This window comes from Oryx dammah, unplaced genomic scaffold (genome assembly GCF_014754425.2).
Source record: "Oryx dammah isolate SB20612 unplaced genomic scaffold, SCBI_Odam_1.1 HiC_scaffold_23, whole genome shotgun sequence".
NCBI lineage: Eukaryota > Metazoa > Chordata > Mammalia > Artiodactyla > Bovidae > Oryx > Oryx dammah.
The window spans coordinates 15,573,123-15,593,893 of NW_024070207.1; the positions used below are offsets into that span (position 1 = coordinate 15,573,123).

The 20,771-nt window shown below is 44.5% G+C and overlaps 1 protein-coding gene across 1 annotated transcript; it reads right to left on the reverse strand.

Moving 5' to 3' along the window:
- Positions 1-381: 381 nt before the first annotated feature.
- On the reverse strand, positions 382-1,810 carry KCNE5 (potassium voltage-gated channel subfamily E regulatory subunit 5). The gene has a single exon (XM_040265064.1). It carries the CDS (start codon positions 1,684-1,686, stop codon positions 1,249-1,251), a length of 438 nt encoding a protein of 145 aa, XP_040120998.1. The 5' UTR covers positions 1,687-1,810; the 3' UTR covers positions 382-1,248.
- Between the last annotated feature and the right edge of the window lie 18,961 nt (positions 1,811-20,771).

Consider the following 20,771-nt stretch of genomic DNA (forward strand, 5'->3'; position numbering starts at 1 on the left):
TGGCTTCTAAAAATTAACTTTGATAATAGCTAATAGAGATGGGTATGAGATGTTGCTTTCATTTAAAGTCTATGCCAAAAAACTGCAAAAGGCAAGTGAAAAATCCTTATTTAGCACTGTGATATTTGAAAGTGTTTCAGAATTAAGGGGAAAGGAGAATAAAGCCATTATAACTTGGAAACATTAAAAAAACAACAACAACAACCCATTTAGCCATATATAAGCCTTTTCTTCTCACACAGTGACATCTATGGCATTGGAACTGGATATCACAACAACCCAACTCCCAAATCTAAACATTATTTCCAAAAAGCAAAAAGAATTCATTCTGCATATAGTGCTGAGTCTCAACGCTGGGATCTTTGAGAAGAGAGTCTTAAGCCATTTTTAAACGACCTTTATTACCTGCCTCTGACATTCCCCAGGTTACAGAACAGGAGGCAACTGAGCCTTGTGTTCCATGGAGGAAGCAGATGCTCCCCTAATAACTGAATCAAGATAAGAGAGGCACGGGGGAGTCCTGGAGTAATACACCCAGCAATGCTTATCCACGGCAGAAGATGGCAAAGCTGCTCAAAAGTAGGCAAGTTACCTTTGGGATGACAAGTGGACGCAAGAAAACCATACAGTTGGGACTCAGACGTCTTCCCCACCCCTAAGCCCCTCCCCCACCAGTCCCCATCAAGTCCGTTCTACACCACAGACTGTTCCAAGTGTCTTGCTTAGCTCCCTGCTGAAGGAGGAGGGAGGGAAAAGACATCTTGAGGTCTCTTCATTTTCTTTGTCTCTGTCCCTAAGGCAACAGGAAGCTGGAGCCGCAGCTGCCGGCCTGACAGTGGTGGCAAGCACGTTGGCTCTGCAGAGTCTGAGCCCCTGGAGCAGCTGCCAGTTAGACGGCCCAGAGTTCAGGCAGACTTCACTGCTTCAGTTCAATGCCAAGTGTTGGACGTGTTGGATTCACTTCCCAGGGGGCTGGAGCTTGGTGTCGGGGCTGTCTGAAGACACGCGAGCAGAGGCAGTTTAGGGTGGTGGGATGTGCGGGGTGGGAGTGGGGGTCTGGGGTGGTGGGAGAGGAGCGAGAGGCCGGCCTGGAGGGTAATGCTTCTTTCACGGCCTTCCAGACGAGGTTTCCTGGCCTCAACGTCTTCTGAGCCTCAGGTGAGGCAAGTCCTGGAAGGGGAGGAGAGGACACGGCGAGCCGAGCGAGCTGAGGAGGGACCGGGCGAGCCAGCGAGCTGGGTGGCGGTTCTAGACCCCCTCGGTGCCCCGGGCCAGGGCCGGAGCGGGCAGCCCGCACGGGGCGAGCTGGCGGCGGCCCTCGGCGGGCGAGCCGGCCACTGTCTCGGCGTCGGCGGTGGCGGGGGCCCCTCCCGGGAGCCACTCGTGCTGAGCGCAGGCCTGGGACTGCTCGTCCTTGGCCTCGACGAGCTTGCGGGAGCGGGTGTAGGCCAAGATGAGGCCACCGGCCAGGCAGGCGTAGAAGACCATGATGAGCAGGATGTAGAGATAGGCGTCGTCACCCTTGGCGCTGGTCACCTCGCGACCCACGAAGGGATCGGGCACGACCCCCATGCCCATGCTCGGGCCGGGGCCGGCGCCCAAGCCACTGGCGTTGCCCCGGTGATGCAGCTCCAGCAGCAGGCGGCTCAGCAGGGTCCGCAGACGCTGACTCTCGCTGCAGTTCATGGCTGTCGGGGAGTGACACGGCGGCTCCAGATCGCTGTTGACCTTGCCCCTGGGCCAGGCCGAGGGGATGCGGGCGGGCGAGCGGCGGCGGTACCCGGCTCCTCCGGGCGGGGCGGGCGGCGGAGTGGCTGGGGGGCCCCGCCGCCCAGGCCTCCTTATTCCCTCAGCCCCGCACCTCCTCCCCTTCCCCACCACGCCCCCTCGGCCCGAGGCCGCCTCTTCCCAGGCTGTCTCGCCGCCCGGGGGACAGGGGACAGCTGGTGGGGGGAGGAGAAGGGGACGAGGGAGGGGACGAGGCCAAGAGAGAGGCGGAGGGGGCGGGGGCGCGGAATGCGCGGGGCCCCCGGGTGACCAAGGCTGGCCGGGCGGCTCACTGGGGCCAAGCCTGGACCCCAGGCTGCGGCGGAAGAGAATTCCTTCTAAGTTCTGGCCACCTGCCCTGAGTTTTGGCCCAGTTACAGCATCTGCCCACCCCCTGCAAGGCCGGCCCTGTGCGGGGGTTCCATCAGCTCTCACAACTTGGCGGCAGAGACCGCTGGTCCGCCTCTCAGAGCTGGTGATTACTGATGTAGACAAGGACCCTGGCCTAGCTTCCCAGCTATCATTGCTTCCCCTGGACGGAGGAGGTGAGCATCTTATTCAGATGCTCAGGACAAATTAGGCGACTGAAGTGGAGTAGGATGCCCCAGGCTTCTGATAATATACTAGCCTTCTGGGAAGTACCCCTGCTCTGATCTCCTATCACATTTTTAGAGGGGCCTCCACATCTTAGCATGTGAGTGTAGCATCAATTATGTGACCCTGTTTTCTCTTGGGCAACAAGTCATCTTCCCAGAAATGCAGCCAAGTTCTTCCATTAAAAAGAGCAGGGACATTTAAAAGGCTACACTCTAAACATCTCAGGATCTGAAAAGTGACAATTCTAGAGAATATGCTGACCTCCACACCCAATTAGCCTGATATCCAGCTCTGTGCCTCTGTGGGGCTTGGTAACAAGTCTTGGCCCTGCTGGGTCATACAGCAGTCTTTTTTTTTTTTTTCCTCATAGAGTATTCCCTGGTGGCTCAGTGGTAAAGAATCTGCCTCCTGATGTGGGTTCAATCCCTGAGTCTGGAAGTTCCCCTAGAGAAGGAAATGGCAACTCACTCCAGTATTCTTGCCTGGAAAATCCCATGGACAGAGAAGCCTGGCAGGCTACAGTTTATGGGGTCACAAAGAGTTGGACGTGACTTAGCAACTAAACAGCAACAACAGTCCTCTTTTAGGGGGAATCAGGGCACTAAGACAGAGATAAGTTCATAGTATGTCCAACTGGAAACAGACTGGGATTCACAAAGAGAAACTGCTCAAAGGATTGATTTCTAAATAGTGAGTAGGGAAAAAAATGAAGTATTGTTGGTCAGGTCTTGTATATGATTGCTAGGTAAGAATAAAAGGAATTTTTTAAAAAGCTATATACCTGTATGCACCCCATGCAAATCAAGCTGCTTGTTTAAGACCATTCAGTCCAGGGGCCATTTGATCTTCAAGGACCATGGGTTTAAAAAGAAATGCTTTTCTGATGTCTCTGCTTCAGCCACCCTTCAACTAGTGGGCCAGCCACTACAAGGTTGTAGCCTTCTGTATGTTGGAGTCAAGGTGGTACCAAACCATATCCAGGGTCTCAAATAGAACCTTGCTTGGCAGCCTCTAGATACCTCTTAGAGACATTCCACGTGACCCTGACCACTGCATCCCTCCTAATCACCTTGCCTCAATGTCCTCACTTCAAAGGGACTCAGGGAAGAACTGTTCAAGTGAATTGGTATGACTAATGCTAGAGGACACAGCTAGGAAATTCTCGAGCACTACCAACCTAACGACAGAACTGTTAAGCTAAGAAACCTCTCTGATCTGTTAAAACATGGCCATAATATCTAGGGTTTTTTGTTGGGAGGAGTGGGAGGGAGAAGCCTCTTCACTGTAGCATGAATACAATCATCGAAACTTTTACTTTCAACAGCCTTATAAGCCAGTAGATTCAAATGGTTAAGCAGCAGGACTAGAATAATAAAGTTTGACCTTGTTCTATGTCATAACACATGCCTCTTGTCACATGGGCGGTATCCATGAGCTGCCTCCATTTTCTCACCCCTCCCTTTCCTTTCCATTCCTGGAACCTTCTAGAGTCCAGCACTTTTGGCCAAAACTACTCTCTGTAAGTAAGTTCACCAACACCCTCAGGGCCGAATTTAAGGGTCTCTGCTCAGTTTGCATCTTTGACCTCAAGGGTGAATTTGATACCATCAGCCGCCCACTTCTTCCTGTCCTACCCTTGGCTCTGGTGGTATTGCGTTCTCAAGTTTCTCTTCTTATCTCTGATGCATCATTCTCTGTCTCTTTTGCTGGCTCCTGTTCTTTCCTCCTCCCGTTAGCTGTTGGAATTCCCAAAGACTCAGTCCTCAGCCATTCTCTTAACATCTATTTCCTTGGAAAGTGTCTCCTTACATGGTCTCACCGACCACATGGTATTTATTTAGCCAAATCTGAATCTAGCTCTGATTCTTTCTTGGTAACATTTTTTAGATCCATCTGCTCCTGCCTTTCTGGTTTTATCGCCACAAGCTTAATCCAAGCTCTCATTACCTCAGGTCAAATATGCAAACTGAGAGTCTCATGTCAGATCACCCTGCCTACAACCCAGTCCACCTTGCTATGACTGAAATAATTCTCCACCAACACCACTTCCATACATTCACCCCTGTGTTCAGAAACCCAAAATTGTTCCCCACTGCTTCTTTGAAGTGAAGTGAAGTGAAGTCACTCAGTCGTGTTCGACTCTTTTGAGACCCCATGGACTGTAGCCTACCAGGCTCCTCCCTCCATGGGATTCTCCAGGCAAGAGTACTGGAGTGGGTTGCCATTTCCTTCTCCAGGGGATCTTCCAGACCCAGGGATTGAACCCGGGTCTCCAGCACTCCAGGCAGATGCTTTAACCTCTGAGCCACCAGGGAGATGCTGGGTTAATAGGGTCCAGTCTTCTTTGATGGGTCTGAAGTCCTCATCACCAATAGACACCACCTTCTTCCTTTGCACTTGCAAAATAGCATATTCCTGGTGTTCCTCTCCAATACTCTGGGTCTTTCATCTTCCTCAAAATACACTGACAAAAGGAAGTCTTGCTTGATACCCCTATTTGTGCTCTCAGAGTCCTTACAACACACCCTGCCTGAAAGTGCCCCAACTCAGACTGCAGTATTCAATGCACAAAATTTGGAAAACACAGAAAAACACCAAGAAAAAGAATCCCTAAGAGCGCACAAATGTTGCACATGAACATACACACATACAGGCACAAACCATACATACATCATTATTTTGTAGCCTTTTTCACTTAACAAGATACTGGGAATTTTTCCTCATGTCAATAATTTTTATAACATCATTTTATTATCTACACAGTATTCTGGACTATGGACCTTCTATGATGTATTTAAATGAGCTCTTATTGTAAGATTTCTGGTTAATTTCCAGGTTCTTGCTATTAAAGATAATGTTTTCATGAATAAATACAAGGCTAATTCTAATTCCTTTAAAGGAAATAATTACCAGAGAGAAAGCAAGTTACACATTTACAGAAGACTGGCATAGGGAGCGAGAGATGTATAGAAGGGGGTGGAAACAGGAATGGAGACTAGTCATAAAATTTAAAAAGGCCCAACCCTCTGAAAAAAACAACAGGTGTGTGTGGGGGAGACTCTGGCTTTCTTTTCACTCAAGGGGCTGGCTGCTGGACAACCCTACAACCCCAGCCCTGAATGGCTGAGATGCCAACCCCCTCCAACCCCCTACATTTAATGAAATTGTGAATCCAGCAGACAAGGATTGAATCTCATTCCTCCCCAGCTTTCCATCCCCTCTACACCTGTCCCATACCTGTCACATAATCATCTGTTTATCCATTGTCCAGAACTCACTTATTTCCTGACTGGTAATCAAGTGTGTTGACAAAGGGAAGGAATTTATAATCATGTGTTTAGACTTCCAAAAATGTCTTGGAAAAGGTTCTGTTCCATGCCAGGGTTGTTTTAAAAGTACAATTGAGGAGCCATGGGCTAGGAAACGCTTTCACCATTCCTTGAAACTGTGAATGTTTCCTGCCAATAGCGCAGCTCCATGGAAGTTGGTTGAATTGAACTGAGTTGAGTTTGGCTAGTTGCCAAAGGACAGGCACAGATGGTAAGCACTGTTGGAGTCCAGGAGGCTGGCAAAGCTACAATGGGCTCCAAGGGAGGGGAGGAAAGAAGGCTTCATGAAGCACCAACTACAGACCGAGAAAGAATCATTCATTCATTCATTTCTTCAATGAATACTTGCTGCATGGTACACTGTGCAACGCACTGTGCTGGATCCTAGAGACACCTCAGCAAACAAGTCACACCCGTGAGCTGGCTGTGGCTTTGACGGTTCACAGACACTTCTTTGTGAACTGGGCCAAATCAGGGAGTGCCAGGATCTGGAATGGGATGAGAGGTGGGCATGAAGGATAGCCAGAATTCTGATTAGGAGAGAATTTTGAGTCTGGACCTAAGCATTAGAGTCCAAAGACTTGTTTAAGAAAGGAAGATTCCCCTTAATTCAAAAGAGGGAGCAGAATAAATGGGACAGTTCCTGGATCCCACTGGGACTTCTCAGTTGCTTCATGGGATTGTGTGCAGTATTGGGGGTAGAGGGATTGTGGTTTGATAAAATCAATATTTATGGGTTCAAATGAACCCCAGGGGCTTCATGTGCCTACTTTGGAGATTTCTTGGAGATGGGCTTGTGCTGAGGTCACCCTATATCCAGGCCACATATGGGAGCATGATCAGGGAGCCCCTGATCTCATTTATCAAATGCCTGTTGATGTTGTTCAGTCACTCAGTTGTGTTTGACTCTTTGCGACCCCATGGACTACAGCACGCCATGCTTCCCTGTCCTTCACCATCTTCCAGAGTTTGCTCAAATTCATGTCCATTGAGTCAGTGATGCCATCCAACCATCTCATCCTCTGTCGCCCCCTTCTCCTGCCCTCAATCTTACCCAGCATCAGGGTCTTTTTCAATGAGTCGGCTCTTTGCATCAGGAGGCCAAAGTATTGGAGCTTCAACTTCAGCGTCAATCCTGCCAATGAATATTCAGGGTTGACTTATTTTAGGATTGACTGGTTTGATCTCCTTGCAGTCCAAGGGACTCTCAAGTCTCAAATGAGTAGCATGTGCTATTAATTAACCTCACAACAACCCTATCAGGAGGGTAGGGTTGTTATTAAAAATATTTAACAGCACTATGTCTTGGGTACTGATGGATAAGTAAACAATCAGAATGATTTCATCACTAAGTTGTGTCTGACTCTTGTGACCCCTGCCAGGCTCCTCTGTCCTTGGGATTCTCCAGGCAAGAATACTGGAGTAGGTTTTAGATGCTGACTATAAACAACCAATATAGCCTCACAGAGCCACATCATGGGGCAAAGAAGTAGAAGAGAGGCACAGACTACAGAGCTTCCTAGTTCCCAGAAGATGAAACGAAGATCGCATCTCCTTGGGGTTCACAGCTGTCCTGAGTCATTTTGAATCTCTTTCCTCCCTGCTGGTGCCTCCACTGCTTCCTGTGTTCACAGCAAGTACGTGAAATATCCCTCGCCTACTGACTCCTCTAAAGCAATGATATCTACTGCAGCTGCCCCTCTCTCCCAGCAGTTTTGTAAGGATGCCACTTGTTGGCTCAAAATTCTGGAATGGGCCTCATTGGCTTGACAAATTATCACCTTAGTGTGGCCATCAAAACTCTCTGTGCTCTGGCTTAAAGATGCCTTCCAGTCATATTTGTAGCAATAATTACCCAACATGTCTCCAATACCAGAAATCTTTTCTCTTTTTTTATAACTTATTTTTATTGAGATGTAATTAGTATATAACACTGTGTAAGTCTGAGGTGTCAAATATGTTTATCTGGTACATTTGTATTGCAAAATGATTACTGCTGTAACATGAGCTAAATCTTCCTCTATCACCTGACATAATGATCATTTCTTTTCGGTGGGGACAGCTTTTAAGACACGTTTTCAACTAGATAACATCTCTCCATCCTTAGCAACTCCACAGCATAGGATACCAGTAATATGTGTGCTTGTCAGATGGTCCCAACAATCCTTTTGAGGGCAAGGGCTGTGTTCTTTCTCTTTGTATTCTTCGTCTAGCCTGGAAGTGCCTGGCATACAGTAGGTGATCAGGAAATATTTACCTGGGTCTGAGGTCTGCCTTCTTCCAATGAAGCCTTGTAAGTTTGAAAGAAATTGGCTCCATTCAGGATATGGAAATTTGTGGATGCATTTTTCCCCCCAAAAAAGAGAATATTATGCAAATTTCAAACATACAGCAAAGTTGAAAGAATTTGCTAGCAGCATCTTGTAACTTATTAGCCAGATCCTACCATAAAGTTTTCTGATACTGGCTTTATCCATCCCTTACCTATCCATCTGTCTGTCTATCCAGCGTCCTTTCTTTCTTAAGTTGCAGTTATCAGTACATTTTACTCCTAAACACTTTCCAGATGTGTGTGTGTGTGTGTGTGCGCGTGCGTGTGTGCTCAGTCATGTCTGACTCTTCAAGACACCCTGGACTGTAGCCTGCCAGGCTCCTTGGTACATCAGATTTCCCATGCAATGGAGTGGGTAGCCATTTCCTACTCCAGGGGATAGGGTTCAATATTTGCTTGTTATTCTTTTGTTTTACTTTTGAGGTAAAATATATCTACATTAATTGTACATTTGCTGAGTTTTGACAAATGTAACTGTGTAACTGAGCTCCCTACTAAGATGTAGAAGATTATTTCCACTCAAGATTAAGCTTCCTCTTGCCCCTTCCCTAGCAGTCCTCTCCCTACACTCTTAGAGGTAACCACTGCTTTGATTTTTTTTTCCATCATTGATTAGTTTTACCTATTACAGAATTTCACATGAATGGAATCATATAGCATCAACTCTTTTGTATAAGACTTCTTTGAAAAGATACATGCTAAGAAAAGACTTCTTTGACTCAGCTTGAGGTTTCTGAGAATCATCCAACCATGTACCTGTCATTTGTTCCTTTTTATTGCTGAATAGCACTCCATTGTGTGACAATACCACAGTTTGTGTATCAGTTATCCATTTATCCTTTCTCCTACTGATGGACACCTGAATGGTTTTCAGTTTCTGTCTATTAAGAGTAAGGTGGCTATGAATATTCTCATACAAGTCTTTTTGTGAACATATATTTTCCTTTTTCTTGGGTATGTACAGAGGGAGAAAAATGCTGGGTCACAGGAAAGATGTGATTTAGTTTTATAAGAAACGGCCAGACCTTTTCCCAAGGTGGTTGTATTTTTTTACACTCCCACCAATAATGTATAAGGATTCCAATGGTTTGTGGTTACTTTTCCATCTCTTTGCTTCAGTCCCATACTTAGCTTTGTCTTGTACCCATGACATGCATTTACTCTTAGAATAGGGCCAGGCCTGTTTGTGGTTTATTACTGAAAGTCTCCCCCCATCACCCATTTTGCTGACTACTAAATGTATATCCAATCTCTAGATGGAGTTGCTAGAATATGAGTCAACTCTGTGTGATAATAGCTTTTACTGAATGTTTACATGTGCCCAGCACTGTGTTAAACACTATATGCATTATCTGACTTAATCTTTACAGGAACCCTGTGAGGTAGGTACAATATCATTCCCATTATACACTTGAGGAAACTGAGGCCCAGAGAGGTTAACTTGCTCAGAGTCACAAGCTTGTAGGTGGCCACGACTTGAACGTGAGTCTGTAACGCACTGCATGCATGCCATGTCACTTCAGTTGTGTCTAACTCTTTTCCACCTCATGGACTGTAGCCTGTCAGACTCCTCTGCCCATAGGATTCTCCAGGCAAGAATACTGGAGTGGGTTGCCATTTCCTCCTCCGGGGGATCTCCCCAACCCAGAGATTGAAACTACATCTCCTGAGGCTCCTGTATTGCAGGCAAACTCTTTAGCACTGAGCCACAGGGGAAGGCGCCCGTAATGTACTACCACTGTGCTACAGTGCTGCTGTCTAATGTCCTTTGTCCAGAGGCTAACAGGAAAAAAAAAAACTTCTCTGTTCACCCCCAACCCCTTTATTTTTCAGCTGAGCATATGGAAGTCCAGAGGGGAGAAAGACTTGACTGAAGTCCCCAGGTGCCTCAGTGATTAAGAATCCACCTGCTAGTGCAGGAGACACAAGAGACCAGGGTTTGATCCCTGGGTTGGGAAGATCCTCTGGAAAAGGAAATGGCAACCTGCTCCAGTATTCTTGCCTGGAGAATTCCATGGGCAGAGGAGCCTAGTGGGTTACAGTCTGTGGGGTCACAAAGAATCAGACATGATGGAGCACACACACACACACACACAGCCATCAGAATCCTACCTCCTAGTCAGGAAAACTTTCCACTCCAGTACACAGCCTCCTTCAATGTTTTGGGCAATTCGGATTTTATTTCTGCCTTTTTAATGATGACAAGAGTCTGAAAACCATTTTGAGATCTCTGAAAGAAGTGTGTGAATCTAAGTGAATGGAGTAGGGTCAACCTTCCCTTTAGGGCCAAAACATAAGGTCACAAATTAAATTGTCAAATGTGTGTCATTCATGCCTAAACATTATCTTGAAAAATGTTTCTCCCGCCCACTCAGTCTTCTCTGGAAAAGGAAAGAAAACAAATGTGAAGACTTGAGGTATTCTGTGGGAAAGGAGTTGGAAAGGAAGAAGCCGGAGGCACTTTTCTCTTGGACTGCCACAGCGCCATCTGGTGGAAGGCTTGGGTTTTTGTTTTTCTTCGTTTTTCTGTTCACAGGTTTATTGCCTGTTTCTGTGCCAGGCCCTGGGTTAGGAGTGGCGAATCCAGATGAGCCTCGCTTCCTCCCGTAATGAAGCTAACGTTCTAGGGTGCGGGGGTTACCCAAACCCTTACAACACTGTGTGGTAAAAGTCCTATTAGAGACAAATAAGGCAAACTTGCATTTTCGTTCTGGGTTGGCCACCTACCAGCTCTGTTACCTTGAGCAAAGTCACTTAACTTCTCTGTGTCCCAGTTTCGTCTTTTGTAAAATGGAGATAATAATAGAAGTGCTCACTGTAGGGTTTTGTGGCAGGATTGAATAAGATAATGCTGAGAAAGCACTGAGAATAGTGCTTTGAGCATAATAAATGTTTAAGAATGTCAGCCGTGGTTATAGGCATGCTCAGTTGTGTCCAACTCTTTGCAACCCCATGGACTGTAGACCGCCAAGCTCCTCTGTCCATGGGATTCTCCAGGCAAGAATACTGGAGTGGGTTGCCATGTCCTCCTCCAGGGGGGATCTTCCCGGATCAGGGATCAAACTCATGTCTCCTGCACTGGCAGGCAGATTCTTTACCAATGATCCACCTGGGAAGCCCTCAGACATGGTTACTTCATCATTAAAGATAAGCATATGGTGTTGTGGGGCCCAGAGGAGGGGCATTTAGCTCATCCTCAGAGAGCTCATAGCAGCTGTCCCTGCGGATGTGACATTTGGGATGTCTTGAATAGGAAGTAGTCACTCGGACCCTTCCTCCACATGGAAAGCAATGTCTGCAACATGTGGGTAAGGAAAACAACAGCCTTCACCTCCCCTCGCCCCTGCGTCATGAAGGGCTGGCACAGCATCCTTGTCTCGGGAGTGCCAGGGGCTTCAGTGAGGGCCTCTGAGCTAGAAGATGCTGTGGGAACATTTAAGAATTATTGGGTGTGGGACCCAGACCAAGTGAGAAATTGGTTCCCACAATGGATAAGCAAAGCTTGACTTGAAATTAGATGCTAGAAGAAAAATCAAGACCAGTTGTGTCAACTGGTGTTTGTTTTAATTCTGACTTTGGGGGAAATAGTGCTTCACTGGTTCTTTATTCACCCAACATAGGCATGCTGGAGCCTGGTAAGTTCCCACTGCCTCAAAACATGAACATTTCTGGGCCCCTCTGTTGCTCTCCAAATTGTGCCTGGCCCACATCATGACCACATCTGATTCTATTCATATTTTTTTCCCTGCAAACTCTTAAGCCTTCTATGTTGTCCCAATTTTACTCATCCTTCATGGTCTAGACTTTCTCATTTGTTCATGAAATATTTTCTTTTTTATATTGAGGTATAATTGACATATAACATTTATTAGTTATAAGTGTACAACATAATGCTTTGATATTTGAATATACCGTGACATGATCACCACAATAAGGTGAGTGAACATCCGTCACCACACACAGTTACAAATTTTTTTCTTGTGATGGGAACTTTTAATATCTACTTCCTTAGCAACTTATGAATATGCAGTACAGTATTATTAACTATAGTCACCCGGCTGTACATTACATCCCCAGGACATATTTATTTTATACCTGGAAATTTGTAACTTTGACCCTCTTCACCCCTTTCTCCCACATACCTCCCAACAACCACCAATGTTTTCTGTATCTATGAGCTTGTTTTTCTTTTTTTTTTTTTAGATTTCACACATAAATGAGATCATGCAGTATTTCTTTTTCTCTGACTTATTTCATTTATTCCATTGTACATATACACCACATTTTCTTTTTTCATTCATCCCTCAGAGGACACTTAGGTTGTTTCCATATCTTGGGTGTAAATAATACTGCAGTGAACATGGGGATGCATATATCTTTTCAAGTTAGTATTTTCATTTTCTCCAGATAAACACCCAGAAGTGGAATTGCTCAATCATATGATAGGAATCTCAATACTATTTTTAATTGTTTGAGGAACCTCCATACTATTTTCCAAAGTGGCTGCACCAATTTACATTCCTACCAACAGTGCACGAGGGTTCCCTTTTCTCCACATCCTCACCAACACTTGTTGTTTCTTGTCTTCCTGGTAATAACCATCCTAACAGGTGTGAGGTTGTAGCTCACTGCGATTTTGACTTGTCTGAAATATTTTCTGAGAATGTACTATGTGCCAGGCACAGCGGCAGACACTAGAGATATAGCAGTGAACAAGACAGACACAGTCTGTCTACCTTCCCAGAGCCGACAGTCTGCCTGGAACTATGACATGAAAACAAAGCATTGTGACCATGAGTCACCAGAGTTTTCTCAGAGGAGGGATCTATCTAAAATAGTGCTTTCCAATTGTTTTCTTCACATAGCACACAAAGATAACATATATGACCCCTAGGATAAATGGGTAAGAAAGTAGCCTGCCAGGGAGCTCTGGCCACTCCAAGGGCAGAGGACATCAATATCTCAGGCATATCTAGCATCTCTGGTTGAGAATCTCAAGTTATAACCCATGGCATTGTTGTTGCTCTCATCTCACCTCATCCTTGTAGGCTGATGGGCACAGAAGGGATGCTGCTGCAGATGAATACGCAGTCTTTGTTATGAACTAGAAGTTGGTAAGAGTCCCTTTTGCCTCTTCAGCATTAGGTTTTAGACTGGAGCCTCCAAGGAAGGCTTCCTGGACAACTGAAGCCTAAAAGGATTCTCTGCTTCTTCCAAATTTCTCCATACTGACTGTCTTCAGTTCACAGTTCAACTTCTAATTCACCCGCATAGTCTGCTACTGTGTGCTGAGGGCACAAGAACATCGTCTCCCCTGTAGCATCAAGCAGTGCTATACAAGAGAGGGCTCCGAAATACTTCTTCAGCACCATGTTTCAAGACCAAAGAAACCTTATTGGAACTTGAGAGGGTCTTAAAATACAAATAGCTTTGTTATCTAAGAAACATTCAGTGCTGAAGCCATCTTTTAAAACTTCAGAGAGAACGTCCCAAAGCTGTAAGAGAATGAAGTAATTGGCCTTCTTCCTGGAAACAGGATGCTGAAGCCCCACAGCTCCAGGCCAGTTTGGAGTTTTTCTTCTCAGAACACAACCAAAGGTCAACCAAGATATCCCACAACCCCAGGAGATAGGGTCGAGGGAGCTTTTGTTTATATCATAAGCAAAAGGGAAGAATTCACAAGCAAAGAGAGCCCAAGGGGTGTCTTGCTGAGAAAACAAAGACTCCTGCTGAAATGAAACAGAAGAGTCTGTATCCTTTCCTTTCCTTGGACTCCCTGAGAAAAGTTAATTCTCTCACCATCATGAATCCTAATGGCCAATGAAATGAAGATTTGGGTGAGAAATGATGTGATCTTGAGGAAGGCTGGGGTTCAAATGTGACAAATTTTAACTCATCTCTGCATTGCCTGCTCAAATAGTTCATGATTCAGTCACTAGACAAGGAGGCTTCCTGATTTCGCTTTCTGGCCCCGTCTCTCCCCCATTCTTTTAAACAATTTTTTTAAAATATTTATTTTATTTATTTGACTGTGCCAGGTCTTAGTTGCCACACACAGGATCTTTAGTTGCAGCACAGGAACTGTTAGTTGTGGTATGTGGGATCTAGTTCTCTGACCAGGGATCAAACCTGGGCCCTCTACACTGGTAGCACAGAGACTTAGCCACTAGAGCACTAGGGAAGGTCCTCCCCCCATTCTTGGGGAGCTACATTGCTATTTTCCTATGTTGATGAGTACAGTTCATCATCCCAAATTGAAACTGGGCGTTGGAGTGTCCCATCCTAAGGAATGTCAAAGACACGGCTAAGGTAGAGCCGTTGGCCATAAAGAAAACATGTGTGGACATGTCTGTAATAGATATGTATGTATACATATACATATATCTGATTCTAAGCTTCTTATAACTCCATGAGCTAGCAAAAAGCTGGCCACAAGAAGAAATACCTGACTTCAAAAGAATCATTTTCATAATTCTGCTTCAAAATGTCTCTCTGGAGAGACACATGGATAGGTCAACATATTATCTCTTCTTTTCTCTTTTTCCTTGTCCCTAGGAGTCTCTTGACTCTTATTATTATTGTTGTTGCTGTTGATTTCTCACAGCCCCAAGGCAAAGATACGAATTAGATAAAGTTGATGGTTAGCACTTCCAAGTGGTCCCACCACTAAAGCCCATTTCTGATTCTTGATACCCTTAGAGTGTCTTCCAAGAAACAAACTGATTCAAGATTTCATTCTCTCAGAATCTCTCACGTTTTCAGGTGTCAAAAGAAATAGATAATCTGTCATACAAAAGAAAAATCAATCCCATATCAACAGTAGAGGGTTAGGGGAGCCAACAGTTAACCGGGAGCCTTCTATCTTGGTAAGCTGTGAAGACTGCCCTTTCTTCTGTGAATTATTTTGTATAATAGTTTAATCTAAGGACAGGTGTTAAAGAAATTTACAGATCTAGGGAAAAGGTCACTGTTGACCAATGAGAGAGGATGAGGCACGGATACTGTTTTTTGTTTGTTTGGGTTTTCATTGTTGTTATTGCTGTTAAACTTCCCATGTGATTCCTAAGTGAAGGCAGGATGAAGAACAACTTGGGGGATGAGCTTGGCAGATTGGAAAACACAGAAATGAAAGAGAATGGAAGCTTTCTGTTGTGGAGATATGGTAAGACAAGTAAAGAGAAAGCTTCTAATTCAGGGACTTGAATACCAAGACATTGTGATTTGAATAAAAACAGCATCAACAAGGTAATATTTTTAGAAGGTTAGTCTGGCAGAGCTCTGTAGAAGATGGACTATACTGAGTATACTGGCTGTGATGGAAAGAAAAGACTTGCCAAGATATATTGAAAAGGCAAAATGATAGGATACTGAAAGAGGTACTCCGCAGGTCAGTAAGTGCCCAATATGCTACTGGAGGTCAGTAGAGAAATCCAGAAAGAATGAAGGGATGGAGCCAAAGCAAAACCAATACCCAGCTATGGATGTGACTGGTGATAGAAGCAAGGTCCAATGCTGTAAAGAGCAATATTGCATAGGAACCTGGAATGTCAGGTCTATGAATCAAGGGAAATTGGAAGTGGTCAAACAGGAGATGGCAAGAGTGAATGTCGACATTCTAGGAATCAGTGAACTAAAATGGACTGGAATGGGTGAATTTAACTCAGATGACCATTATATCTACTACTGCAGGCAGGGATCCCTCAGAAGAAATGGAGTAGCCATCATGGTCAACAAAAGAGTCCGAAATGCAGTACTTGCATGCAATCTCAAAAATGACAGAATGATCTCTGTTCCTTTCCAAGGCAAACCATTCAAGATCACAGTAATCCAAATCTATGCCCCAACCAGTAACGCTGAAGAAGCTGAAGTTGAACAGTTCTATGAAGACCTACAAGACCTTTTAGAACTAACACCCAAAAAAGATATCCTTTTCATTATAGGGGACTGGAATGCAAAAGTAGGACGTCAAGAAACACCTGGCGTAACAGGCAAATTTGGCCTTGGAATGTGGAATGAAGCAGGGCAAAGACTAATAGAGTTTTGCCAAGAGAATGCACTGGTCATAGCAAACACCCTCTTCCAACAACACAAGAGAAGACTCTACACATGGACATCACCAGATGGTCAACACTGAAATCAGATTGATTATATTCTTTGCAGCAAAAGATGGAGAAGCTCTATACAGTCAACAAAAACAAGACCAGGAGCTGACTGTGGCTCAGATCATGAACTCCTTATTGCCAAATTCAGACTCAAATTGAAGAAAGTAGGGAAAACTGCTAGACCATTCAGGTATGACCTAAATCAAATCCCTTATGATTATACAGTGGAAGTGAGAAATAGATTTAAGGGCCTAGATCTGATAGAGTGCCTGATGAACTATGGAATGAGGTTCGTGACACTGTACAGGAGACAGGGATCAAGACCATCCCCATGGAAAACAAATGCAAAAAAGCAAAATGGCTGTCTGGGGAAGCCTTACAAATAGCTGTGAAAAGAAGAGAAGTGAAAAGCCAAGGAGAAAAGGAAAGATATAAGCATCTGAATGCAGAGTTCCAAAGAATAGCAAGAAGAGATAAGAAAGCCTTCTTCAGTGATCAGTGCAAAGAAATAGAGGAAAAGAACAGAATGAGAAAGACTAGAGATCTCTTCAAGAAAATTAGAGATACCAAGGGAACATTTCATGCAACGATGGGCTCGATAAAGGACAGAAATGGTATGGACCTAACAGAAGCAGAAGATATTAAGAAGAGGTGGCAAGCATACACAGAAGAACTGTACAAAAAGGATCTTCACGACCCGGATAATCACGATGATGTGATCACTAATCTGGAGCCAGATATCTTGGAATGTGAAGTCAAGTGGGCCTTAGAAAGCATCACTGTGAACAAAGCTAGTGGAGGTGATGGAATTCCAGTTGAGCTATTTCAAATCCTGAAAGATGATGCTGTGAAAGTGCTGCACTCAATATGCCAGCAAGTTTGGAAAACTCAGCAGTGGCCACAGGACTGGAAAAGGTCAGTTTTCATTCCAATCCCAAAGAAAGGCAATGCCAAAGAATGCTCAAACTACCGCACAATTGCACTCATCTCACATGCTAGTAAAGTAATGCTCAAAATTCTCCAAGCTAGGCTTCAGCAATACGTGAACCGTGAACTTCCTGATGTTCAAGCTGGTTTTAGAAAAGGCAGAGGAACCAGAGATCAAATTGCCAACATCCGCTGGATCATGGAAAAAGCAAGAGAGTTCCAGAAAAACATGTATTTCTTCTGCTTTATTGACTATGCCAAAGCCTTTGACTGTGTGGATCACAATAAACTGTGGAAAATTCTGAAAGAGATGAGAATACCAGACCACCTGACCTGCCTCTTGAGAAATCTGTATGCAGGTCAGGAAGCAACAGTTAGAACTGGACATGGAACAACAGACTGGTTCCAAATAGGAAAAGGAGTACGTCAAGGCTGTATATTGTCACCCTGCTTATTTAACTTCTATGCAGAGAGTACATCATGAGAAACGCTGGACTGGAAGAAACACAAGCTGGAATCAAGATTGCCGGGAGAAGTATCAATAACCTCAGATATGCAGATGACACCACCCTTATGGCAGAAAGTGAAGAGGAACTCAAAAACCTCTTGATGAAAGTGAAAGAGGAGAGTGAAAAAGTTGGCTTAAAGCTCAACATTCAGAAAACAAAGATCATGGCATCTGGTCCCATCACTCCATGGGAAATAGATGGAGAAACAGTGGAAACAGTGTCAGATTTTATTTTTTTGGGCTCCAAAATCACTGCAGATGGTGACTGCAGCCATGAAATTAAAAGACGCTTACTCCTTGCAAGGAAAGTTATGACCAACCTAGATAGCATATTCAAAAGCAGAGACATTACTTTGCCGACTAAGGTCCGTCTAGTCAAGTCTATGGTTTTTCCAGTGATCATGTATGGATATGAGTGTTGGACTGTGAAGAAGGCTGAGCGCAGAAGAATTGATGCTTTTGAACTGTGGTGTTGGAGAAGACTCTTGAGAATCCTTTGGACTGCAAGGAGATCCAACTAGTCCATTCTGAAGGAGATCAGCCCTGGGATCTCTTTGGAAGGAATGATGCTAAAGCTGAAACTCCAGTACTTTGGCCACCTCATGCGAAGAGTTGACTCATTGGAAAAGACTCTGATGCTGGGAGGGGTTGGGGGCAGGAGGAGAAGGGGATGACCGAGGATGAGATGGCTGGATGGCATCACTGACTCGATGGATGCGAGTCTGATTGAACTCCGGGAGTTGGTGATGGACAGCGAGGCCTGGCTTGCTGCTATTCATGGGGTCGCAAAGAGTTGGACATGACTGAGCGACTGAACTGAACTGAAGAAACTAGTTGGGAGGTTAGTATAGCTGTTTTGGTGACACAGACGGTAAAGAATCTGCCTGCAATGTAGGATACTCAGGCTCAATCCCTGGGTTGGGAAGATCCCCTGAAGAAGGGAATGGCTACCCACTCTGGTATTCTGGCTGGGAGAATCCCATGGACAGAGGAGCCTGGTGGGCTACAGGCCAGAGGGTAGCAAACAGTCAGAGAAACTGAGTGACTAAGCGCTCAGGCATGCACAGCTGATCGAGGTGAAAAGTAGTGAAGGTCTGATCTATGGTAGTAATTGCGGGAAGAGCATAGGAAATGAACTTCAGGTACATGAGGTCAAGTCTCCCCAAAACTTAGCCCAACTGAGACCGAAAGCAGATGCAAACAGTGAAATATACTGACATACTCCAGGTATTTTAAGTTCACCCAAGTTGTCTGTGCCCTATTTCACAGCTCCCTAGGTCTGCTTCCTCCTATTCAAGCTCACAAAGATGTTACTCATCAGATGAGCCTTTCAGGTTCTCCCACACCCTTAATTAAACACATTTGTTACCAAAATTGATCAGCTTGAGATCAGTCTGATATTCTGTCCAGCATATGCTGGACAGAATATGAGCCTAATTGGTTCATCTTCTTCTCCAACCCAAATACACCCAACCTTCAACTTCTCCTATCAATCTTGCCTCCTCAGGCCAGACATGTCTGATCCTACTCAGGATGCTCATGTAAATAAGATATAGGGCATTTTCAGGATGCCAGAAGATTTCCCTCATGCCCCTTTCTAGGCAACACCACCACTTTCTTCAGAGAAAACCATCATTCTGGGTTCTATCACTGTTGTGGCCATTCTTCATATAAACTTCATATAAATAGAATCATAATGTACTATGAATAGCTTCTTTCATACAGCATAATTATCTGTGAATATAATTTATCCATATCTTTGCATGTAGCAGTTTATTCTTTTTACTTGCTATGTAGCATTTCCTTGTATGAATATACCACAATTTATCTAGTCTCCTGTTGACAGCCATTATAGTTGTTTCCAATTTGTGGGTCATTATGAATAGTGCTGACATGGGGTTTTCCAAATGGTCCAGCCAACATCACCTTACAGCAAAGCTTTTTTAACAAACTCCACCCACGTTATTCTGGGTAATTTTCTTGAATATTTGAAATCCTCCCTTTTTTTGGTTCTCTCTCTCTTGAAGTTCTGTTGTTCAAATGATGAATCACCTGGACTGACTCTAATACCCTTACCTTTTTGTTCCTATTTTTCATCTTTAAAAAATACTGTTTGGAATTAGGTAGTAGTGATAGTGGCACAACATTGTTGTGAATATAATACCACCTAATTGCACACTCAAAAATCGTTAAAGCAACATTTCGTTATATATATTTTACCACAATATTTTGGCCCCTCCCAAAATTCTGAGAAATTTCCTCTACCAGTTCTTTCAATTTTTCATTTTAGCCATCATATTTATAATAAGAGCTGGGCTTTGTTTTCTATACATTACTTTTTCTGCAGCCCTCTGCTCTTTTTAATGGGAGTTTTCAAGTTTTTTTTATCTTACAGAACCAATTTACTCCAATTTGCTCTTTTCTCTAGTCTTCAAAGGTAATCCTTGCCTTCTCATCCAAGATGAAAATACTAGCATTGACTGGGAGGTCTAACAGTGTGGTTGTCTCTGAGGTAGAGGAGGTGGGAGGATGAGGGCAAGGGATAGCTTTCTTTCACAGACTTCATATGATAGCTGACTTTCAACCCGTGCTTTCTAAAGAGTGGCTTGCAGACTCTCTGGAGCTGTGCTATCCAGCATGGAAATGAAATGAAAAACTCAGTTCCTCAGTCACACTAACCACATCTCCAATGCTTGATGGCCACACGTGACTAGTGGTACTATAATGGATAGCAGAGATACAAAACATTTCCAAACTCGAGTCCCATCAGACAGCACTATCTTGTGGCATCATGAAATCAGTGTAGAGGGTGACAACCAGCATTTAAATAAACGAAATAGCATCACTGGTCATCTCATTATTATTGTTTTTTCCACATAAACATTGTCATAAAATATTGTTTCATATACACAGAAGCAGGGGCTTCCCAGGTGGCTCAGTATAAACAAACGGTCTGCCAAGGCAGGAGATGCAAGTTTGATCACTGAGTTAGGAAGATCCCCTGGAGAAGGAAATGGCGACCCACTCCAGTATTCTTGCCTGAAAAGTCCTATGGATAGAGAAGCCTGGTGGGCTACAGTCCATGGGATCACAGAGTCAGACACAACCGAGGGGCTGAGCACGAGCAGGATACACAGAAGTGTATGGTCACAGCATCGTGGATCAGGTTTAAAAAAATTGAAAGCACAGTTGAATTGTGTGTGCACAGC